Raw genomic sequence first — 14,413 nt, 5'->3', positions numbered from 1 at the left:
GTGCATGGGTGGGGTCCGGGCGACCTGCCTGATGGGGGCCCATCGGGCCGGGCCAGCCGGGGAAAGGGGCTACGGGAAGTTGGCTGGCTGGGCCGGCTGGGGGTGGGCCGATCTGGCCCCGGATCAGGCTGGTTGGCTGCCGCAGTGCATGTTATAGCCACCGGTCGTTCTGCCGTTCTAGTCACTGGGCTTTTATATATATAGACTAGAGGCCCGGTGCACAAAATTTGTGCACGGTGGGGGGGTTGTCCCTCAGCCTGGCCTGCACCCTCTCCAATCCGGGACCCCTCAGGGGATCGGGGGATGTCCGACTGCTGGTCACACCCTAAAGCACTCCCATGGTCCCTCCCCGGCTGGCCAACCTCCCGTGTCCCTTCCCAGCCCTGATGGGGACCCTCGGCCTGGCCTGCGCCGTCTTGAAATCCAGGACCCCTCAATCCAGGACCCCTCGGGGGATGTTGGAGAGTTGGTTTTGGCCTGATCCCACAGGCCAGGCTGAGGGACCCCACTGGTGCACGAATTTGTGCACCGGGCCTCTAGTGAAAAATAAATGCCAACATCTTTTAGAAAGATAAAAGAAATGGTAGCATTGACTTAACTTCTAATAGTAATCTACAATTTTTAGTGTAGGTAGCTAGATATTAATAAAGGAAGGAAGCAAAGGGAATCAGACATCAAGTCTAATAAACTAGAGAGCTGAATCAGACAATAAACCTGCTTCATCAGGGAGTTACAGCTTCACACACTCTCCAGGAGACCTTGCTTCCTCTATCCTCAGGACCTAACAGGCAGGAAGGATCTTTTAGTCAGATTACTGAGGGAGAGATAAAATAGAAGAAATTCCTCTACTGGGCACATGTGCAGTAGAAGCCAAGATGGCACAGGGAGAGAGGTTCCTCCATTCCTCCACTTTCAGTCTAACATCTAACAAATTCATTCATTCTCTCTCTCTCTCTCTCTCTCTCTCTCTCTCTCTCTCTCTCTCTCTCTCTAGCACACTCTTGCCCCATGGTTTCTCTTGCATGTTCTCTCTCCATAGCAGTCATGCGGCCCTAGCAGCCAGCAGCCAGAAGCTGTGGAACTCCAAGCATCAGCCTGCCACAGCAGCAGCCCAAGTGCAGGCAGGAACAGACTAAGCTAGCTGGATAAGGTCAGAGGCTGAACTGGAGTAAGGTGCAGCATGGCAAAATTTTTGGACACTGGCCTTTGTTCTGGGCCTGATGGAGACAAGGCTGGTCATTTTCCACAGTGGGTCGGATGGAGACGACACCCCAGGAACCTGGGGAATGCTTTCCATTTCAACCCCAATAAATTTTTTAAAATATATTTTATTGATTTTTTACAGAGAGGAAGGGAGAGGGATAGAGTTAGAAACATCGATGAGAGAGAAACATCGATCAGCTGCCTCCTGCACACCCCCTCCTGGGGATGTGCCCGCAACCAAGGTACATGTCCTTGACCGGAATCGAACCTGGGACCTTTCAGTCCTCAGGCCGACGCTTTATCCACTGAGCCAAACCAGTTAGGGCAATCCCAATAAATCTTACAACACCACCTCAACCTCCCATGGGTGAATCCCTAAAAAGGCTTTTCTTATTTCTACTGGCAACACAATGATCCAAACTACCATTAGGACTGACTTAACTTCCAATAACACTATACAATGACCAAAACTACCATTAAGTAAAAATAATCTTTAGGTTAATTTGCATTCAAAACAACTTGAGTAGCTTATCCTTATGAAATTTCCTTTACATAAAAAACTTTCAGAATTTACTATTTTAAAACATTTAGCATTTCATTTTGTCACTATATAGATATATATTTTTCAGACCAAAAGATATTTTTAAAAAAGTTGATCTCTTCATACATTTACTTGTAACCTGTTGTCCTTAACACATGCTTCTTGAGTTTTCTGTGGCAATTTATATTTTGAACTAAACAATCAGTTTTGTATAATGTAGCCTCAGCTCCTGTTCTACCTCCACCCATCCACCTTGATGGCCAATGAGATGCAATGGGATTAAATTTTTCTCTACACAGATTGACTCTTCCAAATGGCTAATGAACTCATGAATCTTATTTTCTTTGACAGATTGCTTACAGGTCTTAGTTTTCATTCTGACATGTTAATTTACAAATCTATTAGGATACTTACTGGCATGTCTATCATGAATCACAAGAAATCATTTCTGTTTGGGCTAAGTATCTCATTTCAGTAGTACCATATAATCAACCTAAAATTTTGATGAAAAATTTAATGGGAGTACACCTAATTTTGGAAAGCATTATAAACTTTGACCATTCTTAAAATAGTTGAAAGCTCCAATAAATACAATCCTTAAATCTGCTCAAACAACCTATTGAAAGGATAGTCATACAAAGTAGCACAGTTCTAATCTCTCATGGAGTTTCCAATTTCAGTTACTTAACTTATTAATATTTTTCTGTTTATAAAAATAATGCTAGGTTATCATTTTTTAAAGATTTAGAATATATAGGATAAAATAAAATTGTAAATTTCTACCACTTAACATGGTAATAATCTGTTAATATTCTGTACTTCTTTTCTGCATTTCCTAACATAGTTCAAATCATATAGTATAAAATTTAGTGTTTTGCCTTTTTAACTTAATAGCATAGCTATTAAAGTGCTATAAGGAGATTCATTTAATCATTTCTCTACTATTAGACACATAAGTTTTTAACTTTTAATATCTAAAAACATAAAAAAATTTGCGCATACTGGTAGATCTTTTTCTGTATTTAGTATATTTAAATGTATATTCTTACCAGATTCTCCAGCACTAAAATGATCAAGTGGATTCCCTTCAGCATCTGGGTTTAGTAACATCATTTCAAATGGTATATCTTCCACCTGAGAATTCTCATTGTCATCTGTGCATGTATACTTGTCTGCATAAAATACGTGCCATGTTTGTGGATACGGAATCTGGGATACTGTCAGATTATGTTCAGTCTGATTCATGGTCACTTTAAAGAGAAAGAAGATAGCACTTTCAAAGCAAAACTCTCACATGTATTTGTTTTAGTCATACAATCAGTTTGAAGTTAGAATTCTCTTAATTCTTTTTTTTTTTTTAAGTTTTTTTGTTTTGTATTTTTATTGATTTGATGTCAAAGAGGAAGGGAGGAGAAAGAGATAGAAACATCGATGAGATAGAATCATTGACCGGCTGCCTCCTGCATGCCCCCTACTGGGGATCAAGCCCCCAACCTGGGCATGTGCCCTGACCTTGAATTGAACCACAATCTCCCAGTTCATAGGTTGAAGCTCAACCACTGAGCCACACCTCTTGTTTAATTCTTATAGCCTTAGAAATTCAAACGTTGTTGTAGTATTGGCATATGGTCTGTATATCATGAAGCAGAGAAAAATAATGTATCTTAACCAAAGGAATCACTATGATAGTACTATGAAACACCACAAATGAGTAGAATGGTTTTGCTGAAACTCTGATTTTTCATTTTAAATGTTTCAAATTTTTCAAGTAGGTTAGTGACATTAAAATTTTTTAATTAAATTTATTGGGGTGACATTGGTTAATAAGATTACACAGGTTTCAAGTGCACATATTCTTAACATTGGTTAATAAGATTACATAGGTTTCTATGATACATGATCTGTATATTGCATTGTGGTAAAATATACAAAAAACAAGTTACCATTTGAACGATTTTTAAGTGTTCAATTCTGTGGCATTAAATACATTCAAAATGCTGTGTAACCACCACAATGACATTTTTGAAAACTGATTTGAATTAAATTTAAAAGGGAACATTCAACTTAGAAAATCATATCTAATAACTATGACTGACAAATACCTTCAAAAGATTTTCCAAAATCTTTTTCTAATTGTCAATTCTTAAAAAAGGCACTAAAAGCAAAATAAAAGAAAAAGAAATTATAAGTCACTAGCAGTGATTCTGAGTTATTACACTGGTCAGGTCTATATAGTGGCAGGAGAGAGGGGACTCATGAATGTTGGCATCACACAAAGTTGTACTTGATCCTGGCTCCAATACTTACCTTCCATGTGACCTTGGGCAAGTAACATAGCAATGACTCACTTCAGCTGTAAAACGAAGGTAATACTTAGAGCAAAGAGCTGATGTAAGGACCAAATTATATGTCACTTGGCATGGTATCTGTCATATGATTGTTGCTGAATAAAGATTTATTCTCTTTTTCCTTTCTTTAAAACAGGATGGTTACACTAACAAGTGGTTCTCAATACAGGGTAATCCTTTTCCCTTCTGGGGAATCTGAAAATGTGTAGGGACAGTTTTATTGTCACAATAGTTGAGAAGATACTTGAAGGGGGCCATGCTAAGCCTCATGCAATCCAAAGACTGACAAAAAAGACCTCTTCCTCCCAAAATGCCAATAGTACCCCCTTTGAGAAACACTAAATGATGTTTAAGATCCCTCAATCCAAATCTATGATACTGACCTAAGACGCACTTACTAACACTATCACTTTATCAAAAGTTGAAGGAGAGTAGTGTCTCACACACTATCCTATCTAATAATAGAGAAACATGGTAATTAACCGTAACTTCGCTACCCTTCCCATTGGCTAATCAGCAAGATATGCAAATTAACTGCCAGCCAAGATGGCGGCTGGCAGCCACACAGCTGAAGCGAACATGAGGCTTGCTTGCTCCAGTGATGGAGGAAGCCAAGGTTCCCCGCCTGCCGCAGCCCAGCTCTGAGCTCCAGATGCAACAATGTTGCAATTATAGAAGCTAAACAAACCCCAGGTACCTGCTTTCAGCCGGCAGCGGGCTCAGAACTGAGAGCACCAGTGATGGTAACAGAGTTTCAATTATAGAAGCTAAACAAACCCAGATAATTGCTTTCACCAGGCAACGGCCTCAGAGCTGGAGCCGGCTCTCAGCTCCAGTGACAGCTATAGAAGGTAAATAAATCCCAGAATAAAAAAAAAAAGAGGCTGGGAGCTTCAGTCACCCGCCAGCCTGAAAAAAGCCCTCAGCTCCTCACCCAGACTGGCCAGGCACCCCAGTGGGGACCCCCACTCTGAAGGGGGTGTGACCAGCTGCAAACAGCCATCAGCCCGTCATCCAGGCTGGCCAGGCACCCCAGTAGGGACCCCCACCCTGAATGGGGTGTGACCAGCTGCAAACAGCCATCAGCCCCTCATCCAGGCTGGCCAGGCACCCCAGTGGGGACCCCCATCCTGAAGGGGGTGTGACCAGCTGCAAACAGCCATCAGCCCCTCACCCAGGCTGGCCAGGCACCCAAGCGGGACCCCCACCCTGATCCGGGACACCCTTCAGGGCAAACCAGCCAGCCCCCACCCACGCACCAGGCCTCTATCCTATATAGTAAAAGGGTAATATACAAACTGACCCTAAGAGCAGAAAGACTGGGAATGACTGGTCACTATGACACACACTGACCCCCAGGGGGCAGATGATCAATGCAGGAGCTGCCCTCTGGTGGTCAGTGCGCTCTCACAGGGGGGATCTCTGCTCAGCCACAAGCCAGGCTGATGGCTGCCAGTACAGCAGTGGTGGTGGGAGCCTCTCCTGCCTCCTCAGCAGCGCTAAGGATGTCTGACTGCAGCTTAGGTCTGCTCCTTGCTGGCAAGTGGACATCCCCCGAGGGCTGCTGGGATGCCGGAGGGATGTCTGATTGCCATATTAGGCCCAACCCCCCAGGGAGCAGGCCTAGGCCAGCAAGTGGTCACCCCTGAGGGATCCCAGACTGCGAGAGGGCACAGGCTGGGCTGAGGGACCCCCTACCCTGAGTGCACAAATTTTTGTGCACCAGGTCTCTAGTATATAATAAGAAGAGTGGAAGAGTTAAAAGAGCAAGTCTTAGCCCTACTACTTAACAACATATGACTCAGCAAATAAATTACTTAACCTCTCTAAATTTGTTTTTCGGTAGTACAATTAAGATACCTGCCCTGAGGAGAACCAAGATGGCGGCATAGGTTAACGCCGGAGTTTGCTGCTTTGAACAACTACTTCAAAAGTGAAACCAAAAAACGGAAGGGACATCACCCAGAACCACAGGAATGCTGGCTGAGTGGAAGTCCTACAACTAGGAGGAAAGAGAAACGCACACGGACACTCAGAGGAGGCACAGTGGTGAAGTCAAATTCTGAGGTGAGGAGTGCGCGGAGCGTGCTGGCGGCGGAGGGCGCGGTTGTTGTTTTCAATCGGGAGGGAGTCGCAGACTCTGAGCTCCAGATCCGGGCGAGTCTTTAGGGACCCAGACTCAAACGGGAGAAGCGGGACTGTCTGGCTTCGGTCAGAGCGAGTGCAGCTTTTTCTCTGAGCTTTGCAGCGGGTGCTGGGACTCAGAGAGGCAGAGCCCCTGGGGACAGGACTGAGAGCCGCCATAACTGCTCTCTCCGGCCCACCCTGTTGATCCTGTGCGACCCGCCCTACCCAAGCCCTGCACAGAGGCATTTGCCGGATAGCCTCAGGCAAAGGCTAGATTAGCACCTCCCTAGAGGACAGAAGTTCTCTCACTGCTGACACAGCTGATTCTCATAGCCACTTGGCCTGGAGGTCAAACCCTCCCTGGAATTAGCTACAACAATCAAGATTTAACTATAAGACTGCGAACAAAGACCACTAGGGGGTGCACCAAGGAAGCATAACAAAATGCGGAGACAAAGAAACAGGACAAAATTGTCAATGGAAGATATAGAGTTCAGAACCACACTTTTAAGGTCTCTCAAGAACTGTTTAGAAGCTGCCGATAAACTTAATGAGATCTACACGAAAACTAATAAGACCCTCGATCTTATATTGGGGAACCAACTAGAAATTAAGCATACATGGACTGAAATAATGAATATTATACAGACGCCCGAGAGCAGACCAGAGGAGCGCAAGAATCAAGTCAATGATTTGAAATGCGAGGAAGCAAAAAACATCCAACCGGAAAAGCAAAATGAAAAAAGAATCCAAAAATGCGAGGATAGTGTAAGGAGCCTCTGGGACAGCTTCAAGCGCACCAACATCAGAATTATAGGGGTGCCAGAAGATGAGAGAGAGCAAGATATTGAAAACCTATTTGAAGAAATAATGACAGAAAACTTCCCCCACCTGGTGAAAGAAATGGACTTACAGGTCCAAGAAGTGCGGAGAACCCCAAACAAAAGGAATCCAAAGAGGACCACACCAAGACACATCATAATTAAAATGCCAAGAGCAAAAGATAAAGAGAGAATCTTAAAAACAGCAAGAGAAAGAAACTCAGTTACCTACAAGGGAATACCCATACGACTGTCAGCTGATTTCTCAACAGAAACTTTGCAGGCCAGAAGGGAGTGGCAAGAAATATTCAAAGTGATGAATACCAAGAACCTACAACCAAGATTACTTTATCCAGCAAAGCTATCATTCAGAATTGAAGGTCAGATAAAGAGCTTCACAGATAAGGAAAAGCTAAAGGAGTTCATCACCACCAAACCAGGATTATATGAAATGCTGAAAGGGATCCTTTAAGAAGAGGAAGAGGAAGAAAAAGGTAAAGATACAAATTATGAACAACAAATATGCATCTATCAACAAGTGAATCTAAGAATCAAGTGAATAAATAATCTGATGAACAGAATGAACTGTTGATTATAATAGAATCAGGGACATAGAAAGGGAATGGACTGACTATTCTTGGGGGGGAAAGGGGTGTGGGAGATGTGGGAAGAGACTGGACAAAAATCGTGCACCTATGGATGAGGACAGTGGGTGGGGAGTGAGGGCGGAGGGTGGGGCGGGAACTGGGAGGAGGGGAGTTATGGGGGGAAAAAAGAAGAGGAACAAATGTAATAATCTGAACAATAAAGATTTAATTTAAAAAAAAAAAAAGATACCTGCCCTAGCTAGCCCAGAGGGGAGCAAATGAGATAATATATGAAAATCCTATGTAAAGAGTCTCATTCTGTACGAAGTCAAGTATTCTTAAAATTTAGAATTATCATAGGCCTGATTCCCAACTCTAGACTTCCTGCACAGCATGTCAACTAGTCTCAAACTATTTCTCAACTGAAGGAAAAAACTTTTTAATAAATAAAAGGCATGTCTTGAGATAACTGTTGAAATTTGTATTTGAAAAATATCTTAGAGGACAGTATGGAATAATTCACTTTAAGAAATCTTAGCTGTAGTACAGTATTGCGGTTAAGAAGAATGTCCTTACTCTTATACAATGTAGGCTGAACTATGGTGGGTTGAACTGCTCATGACACCCACAGCTTATTTTCTTGTGGCTTGATTACAAACAAAAATCACACACATACAAACACAAAGCAAATGTAACAAAGTATTAACAATTACCGAATCTAAGCAAAGGATGTACAAGTGGTGGTTGTACTTACTTTAAACTTTTTTGTATGACTGAAAATATTCCTAATTAAAAACTGGAAAAATGTTATTTATATAAAGTTGTCTTTATAAGTGAAACACTGATGCATCTAGTCAGGATTCAAATTTTGAGGACTTGGACTTTATAATTAGGAATTTCATTAATAGCAGTTTAAATGGACAAGATGATTTTATCAACAATACTACAGCATTGTTTTTCTGGCTATCTAAATTTAGCTGACATTTATACTGTTGTTGTTTTTTAACTGTACAGCTGCTGGAAAATGTAACAAAGACTCTAATTTCTGTTAAATATTTGAAGACCTTTAGTAAGAATTCAATATACAGTATAATGAATACATGGCTTGCCAGCCCATGTGGCTCAGTGGTTGAGCATTTATCTATGAACAAAGAGGTCACAGTTCAATTCTGGTCAGGGCACATCCCCAGTGTGGGGCATGCAGGAGGCAGCTGATCAATGATTCTCTCTCATCATTGATGTTTCTATCTCTCTCTCCCTCTTCCTTTCTCTCTGAAATCAACAAAAATACATTTAAAGAAATACATACAAACATACATGGCTCAGAAATAAGGTTTTTGAAATGTACAGCTTGCAATTACAGAATTTGGACCTGATTATATAAAAGCTCTGCAATGTTGCTGTTCTATCACTTGCACTTTTCCTCTTAGATAAAACAATATAAAAATTAGCCATTATATCTTCACCAATACACTTTTTAATGTTTCATTTTAAATTACGCAGACTTACATCATATTAAAACAAGAGTGTGCTTCAGAAAGTGTTACAGCCTTAACTTTTGGTCTTGTTGCCTTTTTCAGCAAGCCTGGGAAATAAGCCTCTTAACAAAACTGTATATTCATTGTTTTTGAGACAAAAGACTACAGCACAGCACACATGTTCTATGCTGATGTAATCAGTACCTCAACTATTAACAAAACTTGAATTTCAGAGAATAATGTTATATGGCTAATTATCCTATATAATAAAATGCTAATAAGCAAATCGACCGAACGGCGGAACAACTGGTCGCTATGACGTGCACTGACCACCAGGGGACAGACGCTCAATGCAGGAGCTGTTCCCTGGTGGTCAGAGTGCTCCCACAGGGGGAGCACCGCTCAGCTAGAAGCTGGGCTCATGGCTTACAGCGTCGGTGGTGGGAGCCTCTCCTGCCTCAGTGGCAGTGCTAAGGATGTCCGACTGATGGCTTAGGCCCAGAGAGCGGGCCTAAGCTGTCAGTCAGACATCCCCCAAGGGCTCCCAGACTGCGAAAGGGTGCAACCCCCTCCCCCACACTGCTGAGTGCACGAATATTATAAAAGGAAATGAATACTGTTAACAAAAATACACAGCATAATATACTAAAACTTTTAAAGGAATTATAAACATGACAAATGTACAAAAGAAAATATATGCACATGATGTACAAAGACATATGAACATGTTTTATCTGCAAAATTATATTTAGCTCTTCTAATCTGACAGTAAGTTATTCTTAATCTCCTTGCTAAATTTTTTTACATAAATTTATTTTCAGTGCTTTTAAATGCCTTGTTGGCTTGCTTTAAGACCTACAAAATATTTTATGATCTTTAAAGCTGATGTTTTATGACATTACTAAAAGAGAACAAAGGAAGACTGAAAACTAATTTCTCAAACATTCATTTGGGCAAAAGTATACTCAATTGACAAGCCACATTTGACAATAGGGGATTTTTCAAATCTGCTAGTCTTTTCATTGTTCATAGCAGCAGTAAAGTTTTACACAGGCGTTAGGAATAGCTAATGAACTCATTACTAAGTAGGTGAAAGACTATTAATTCTTAAAATATCACTAATGACCACAAAATGAGAATTATTTCTACGATAAATTATTTTAAAATGTGGTACTATTACACTGACATGAATTTAAGGATATACTTTTTGTTTCAGTGCACCAAAGCTCCTAAACAATAACAACTAATATATAAGTTAGAGAACATACATTTTCTTAAGACTTGGCTTTTGTTGTTGGAAAAAGAACTGATGAAATAAGTAGAAAGTGATTAATGTCTCACTAGTACTTAATTTACTTCAGGACCCAAAATTTAACAAAACAATCTTCTTCCTCAAAAATTCCTGTTTCTTGAGATCTTCTGTTCCAATAATTCCAAAGAATACTCTTGTACTCAAGAGAGTGGGGAATTGAACCGGAAAATAAAAAAGAAACAACAGCAAGAGGTTTTATAAGTTATAGCTCTATGTATATGCAACTCCATCCTAAAGAATTATAATGAGAAACACAGCATTTTAGGAGTTTCAGAAACCTTAGAAAAAAACTAGTCCAGATTCCTTGTTTACAGATAAGTAAAGTGTGGCTCAAAGTAAAGTGCAAGTCACTAGCAGTGATTTTCAGTTTAGCAGTCTTTCCATTGTACCATACTGTCTTCCTGTATACCTAAGTTCTGTGACTGAAGGCATATTATGACTGATACAAAAATTATGCTTTTGCAAGTGTATATAGTATGGGCCATGTGATATAAAGAAACAAATCCTTCCTACAGCTCAAAGCTTTAAACCACCTGGTAAGTTTTTATTGGAGAAAGAAAAAGACTTTGAGGTACCCAATACAAAGCAAAACACCTACCAACCAAAAAAAACCCTCAAGCACTAAGGTCTATGATAACTCACCCTACAAATATTTAGTAAATGCTTATTAACCCAGCACTAGAGAATCCTGAATTCTCATTCTCATAGTACCACATAAGTAACATTCATAATACTTATCACAGTTGCAGTATCACACTTACAGTGATGTGATTCTTTCCTGTCACCCACTAGCCTTATGGACTCAGTGTCAGTATTTTGGTCCATGATTTATCACTAGTGCCTAGCATACTACATGAAACAATAGAAGTGCTCAGTGAGTGAATCAATAAATGAACGAATGAGTAGACCAAAAGAGCACTGGTACTCTTACTGATTGCTTTTATAACAAATAAATAAAATGAAAAGTGGTAACTATAATAAGTGCTGTAGGGAAAACAAGAGGCTATAAAAACTCAAGTGTTAACTTAGAGGAGGGAGAAGCCAAAGAAGGGAGGGAATAACAAGAAGAGGAAAGCCTGTATAAAAGTCCAGAATAACACGAAAATTAAACAAGCACTACAAATAAAATGAGGCAGGAGGGGGCATTACTGTGAAATGAAGCTGGTGGGAGGGGCCGGTAAGCAATGGCCAGACAGAGAAGGATCAGCATGGCTGCAGTGACCAGGTAGGAGGCTACTGCACCAGTATAGGCAAGAGATTATGGCAACCTGGAATAACATGGTAGAGGTGGAGATGAAGAAAATTAGATGAATTCAAGAGATATTCCGAGAGGGGAGTGTTGGCAAACTCCTTCGTTTCCAGCTTGTGTCCGAGATGGATGGTAGTGCCAGTTCCTACAACTGGGAACACTGATAGAGGACCAGGTTTGGATGGGCAAGGACTATTTATACATATGTGGAACATTCAGGTGAGCAAACTGGTGTATAAAGAAAAAAAGATAATTGATAATGAGCATTTGCACGAATTTCTCAGGTAAGTTCTGAAATTCAGGGTTGAGGTATCTAACTTAATATAACTGTCTCTCCTTAAGTCATGCAGACTTCTTCAGCATACTGTCAAAGTCATCTCACAAATCTAAATAAAAGACCCCCACAATGGGTGGCAAGGACTGGAGACTTCTACTCTTATCCCTATTCTGGCTCGCTGCCTTCTGAGGGAACCAGAGAGCTGCTAAGGCTAGGAAGACTGGGTGTTTAGAAATGGCAGTGTTTTACTTGACTAGACTAACAGAAGATTCAGAGATCCATCAATATGGAAAACAGGATAGAGAAAACATAGAGGAGAAAAGGGAGGAGAGATAATTTCCATTGTTTCTCATGGATGCTTCATATTCCTAATGAAATGGGTAGAATGGCACATGCTTGTCATTTCTATATTAAAAAGTCTGTACTCACTCTGGATGGCTAACACCCTAATGGATGAGATCGTGTTGATGAGAATGGAAGAGCTCAAGGATACAGATAACTAGAATAAAAGCAGTACCTCTCTAGAGGCAAACCTAAAGGTTTACAAATGATGTGGTGCTGGTACATCCTAAAATGACATACTGTGTCACCACATGACGAGGTCCTATGTTCCAATAGCATGTTGCAAAACAGCATCACTTGGGCTAACTTAGACAATTAACTGAGATAATACCTGTTTAGTGCTTAGCTCAGTGCTGGCATATAATATGTACTCAACAAATTCACTCTGTGCTGCTACTGGGTCAAAATATATCTGCCATGTTAGTATGAATAATGTGACCAGTAAAAAGTCTGAATGAAGGAAAAAGTATGTCCTTATAAGTTATTTGGATATATTTTCAAAAATTTTGCATGATAAAGGGGGAAAAAGGCATTCTATCTTTTAATCAAGGAAAAGGTCAGTTTCCTTAAACTTCAGTTTAAAACATACCAACGTATCACCACAGTGTAATGTGTGCTGTGTCATGAAACATCCTGGTATGCAAACACTACATTTAACATTAAGGAGGAAAAAAAACATACCCAATAATCAAATGAAAAATGATATACTCACTTGTCAACTGAGCTTTGGATAATTTTTCACTACAACTATAACCATTATTGTTTTCCTGCAGCTTTAGCCATTCCTGGGCTTGGAATAGGTGGAGTTTAGCTTCTTTTCCAACAGCTACTGCTATGTTGTTAACTCTGACACACAGAAGAGCATGATCACCTGGACATTGAAACAAAAATTATCATCAACTAGTTTGGTCTTGTACAAAAGCAAGATAGTAGGACAATTCACTTTTACTCATCAAAGTTGGAATTTAAAGAACACAATTTTTCTTAAATCTCACTTAACTAGGTAGATAACATTAGAATGAACATCCCATTCAGATGCAAGTCAAGAGATTATGCACATTAATTACCCAAATCAATGTGTGGCCTTTCCTTATACTTCAGCTAACTGATGACATTTCATTGAATAAACAACATTTGCTGTATGTGCATCTTCACTGTAATAGAATTTGTGCCTCATTTTACAACCACTCCACGTCTTTAACATGTTCATAAATTACCTATAGAAATTTACTAAGTTTCTTTTGTTTTTCAATATAACACAGCTGTTAATATTGAATTATACTTTTTAATTTTTTTTTTCCAGAGAGTAAGGGAGAGATAGAGATATAGAAACATCGACGATGAGAGAGAATCACTGATCGGCTGCCTCCTGCACGCGCCCTATTGGGGATCAAACCCTCAACCTAGGCATGTGCCCTGCCGGGGAATCAAACCCTGACCTCCTGGTTCATAGGTCAATGCTCAACCACTGAGCTGTGCTGGACAGGCAATTGAATTACACTTTTAATGTAAAAAAGTAAGCATAGCTAATAGCAAGGAAGTTTAAATAAATGAGGTTTTGGGGTAGACATCTTATACCTGACAAAATCTGACATGTGACTTTTACAATACAACTTTCAGAATATGTTGTAAGACTACTATAGAATGAGCCTGGCTGCACACATCAGCTACATTTAAGGCCCAAAAATAAATGTCAGAAAAATAGATGCTCCTACGGAAATGGACTCTGGGTGAGAAGTAAAGCAGGAGACTGATTTTTCATTTTTTTAAAAATATATTTTATTGATTTTTTACAGAGAGGAAGGGAGAGGGATAGAGAGTTAGAAACACTGATGAGAGAGAAACATCGATCAGCTGCTTCCTGCACACCTCCTACTGGGGATGTGCCCGCCACCAAGGTACATGCCCTTGACTGGAATCGAACCTGGGACCCTTCAGTCTGGAGGCCGACGCTCTATCCCCTGAGCCAAGCCGGTTAGGGCTGATTTTTCATTTTAAAATTATCTTATTGTTTTTACTTTTGTTATAATGATCATTTTAATTAAACATGTTAAGTAAATTTAAATGTATAAGTATGTATCAAAGAATGTGTAAGTCTCCTATATAAATTGATTACATTATGAATTAT

The 14,413-nt window shown here is 40.3% G+C and overlaps 1 protein-coding gene across 1 annotated transcript in view; it reads right to left on the bottom strand.

The window, feature by feature from the left end:
* The window catches only part of GPR180 (G protein-coupled receptor 180), a 31,984-nt gene that overhangs the window by 15,014 nt on the left and 2,557 nt on the right, over window positions 1–14,413 (bottom strand). The window contains exons 2-3 of the mRNA XM_059684959.1: window positions 12,998–13,156; window positions 2,794–2,994 (exon numbers count right to left, since the gene is read on the bottom strand). Coding sequence (XP_059540942.1) covers window positions 2,794–2,994; window positions 12,998–13,156 — 360 coding nt within the window. The remainder of the gene's footprint in view (window positions 1–2,793; window positions 2,995–12,997; window positions 13,157–14,413) is intronic.

Source organism: Myotis daubentonii, chromosome 2 (genome assembly GCF_963259705.1).
Source record: "Myotis daubentonii chromosome 2, mMyoDau2.1, whole genome shotgun sequence".
Taxonomy (NCBI): domain Eukaryota; kingdom Metazoa; phylum Chordata; class Mammalia; order Chiroptera; family Vespertilionidae; genus Myotis; species Myotis daubentonii.
Note: the sequence above shows the minus strand (reverse complement) of the source record. Positions and strands in the feature narration are given on the sequence as shown.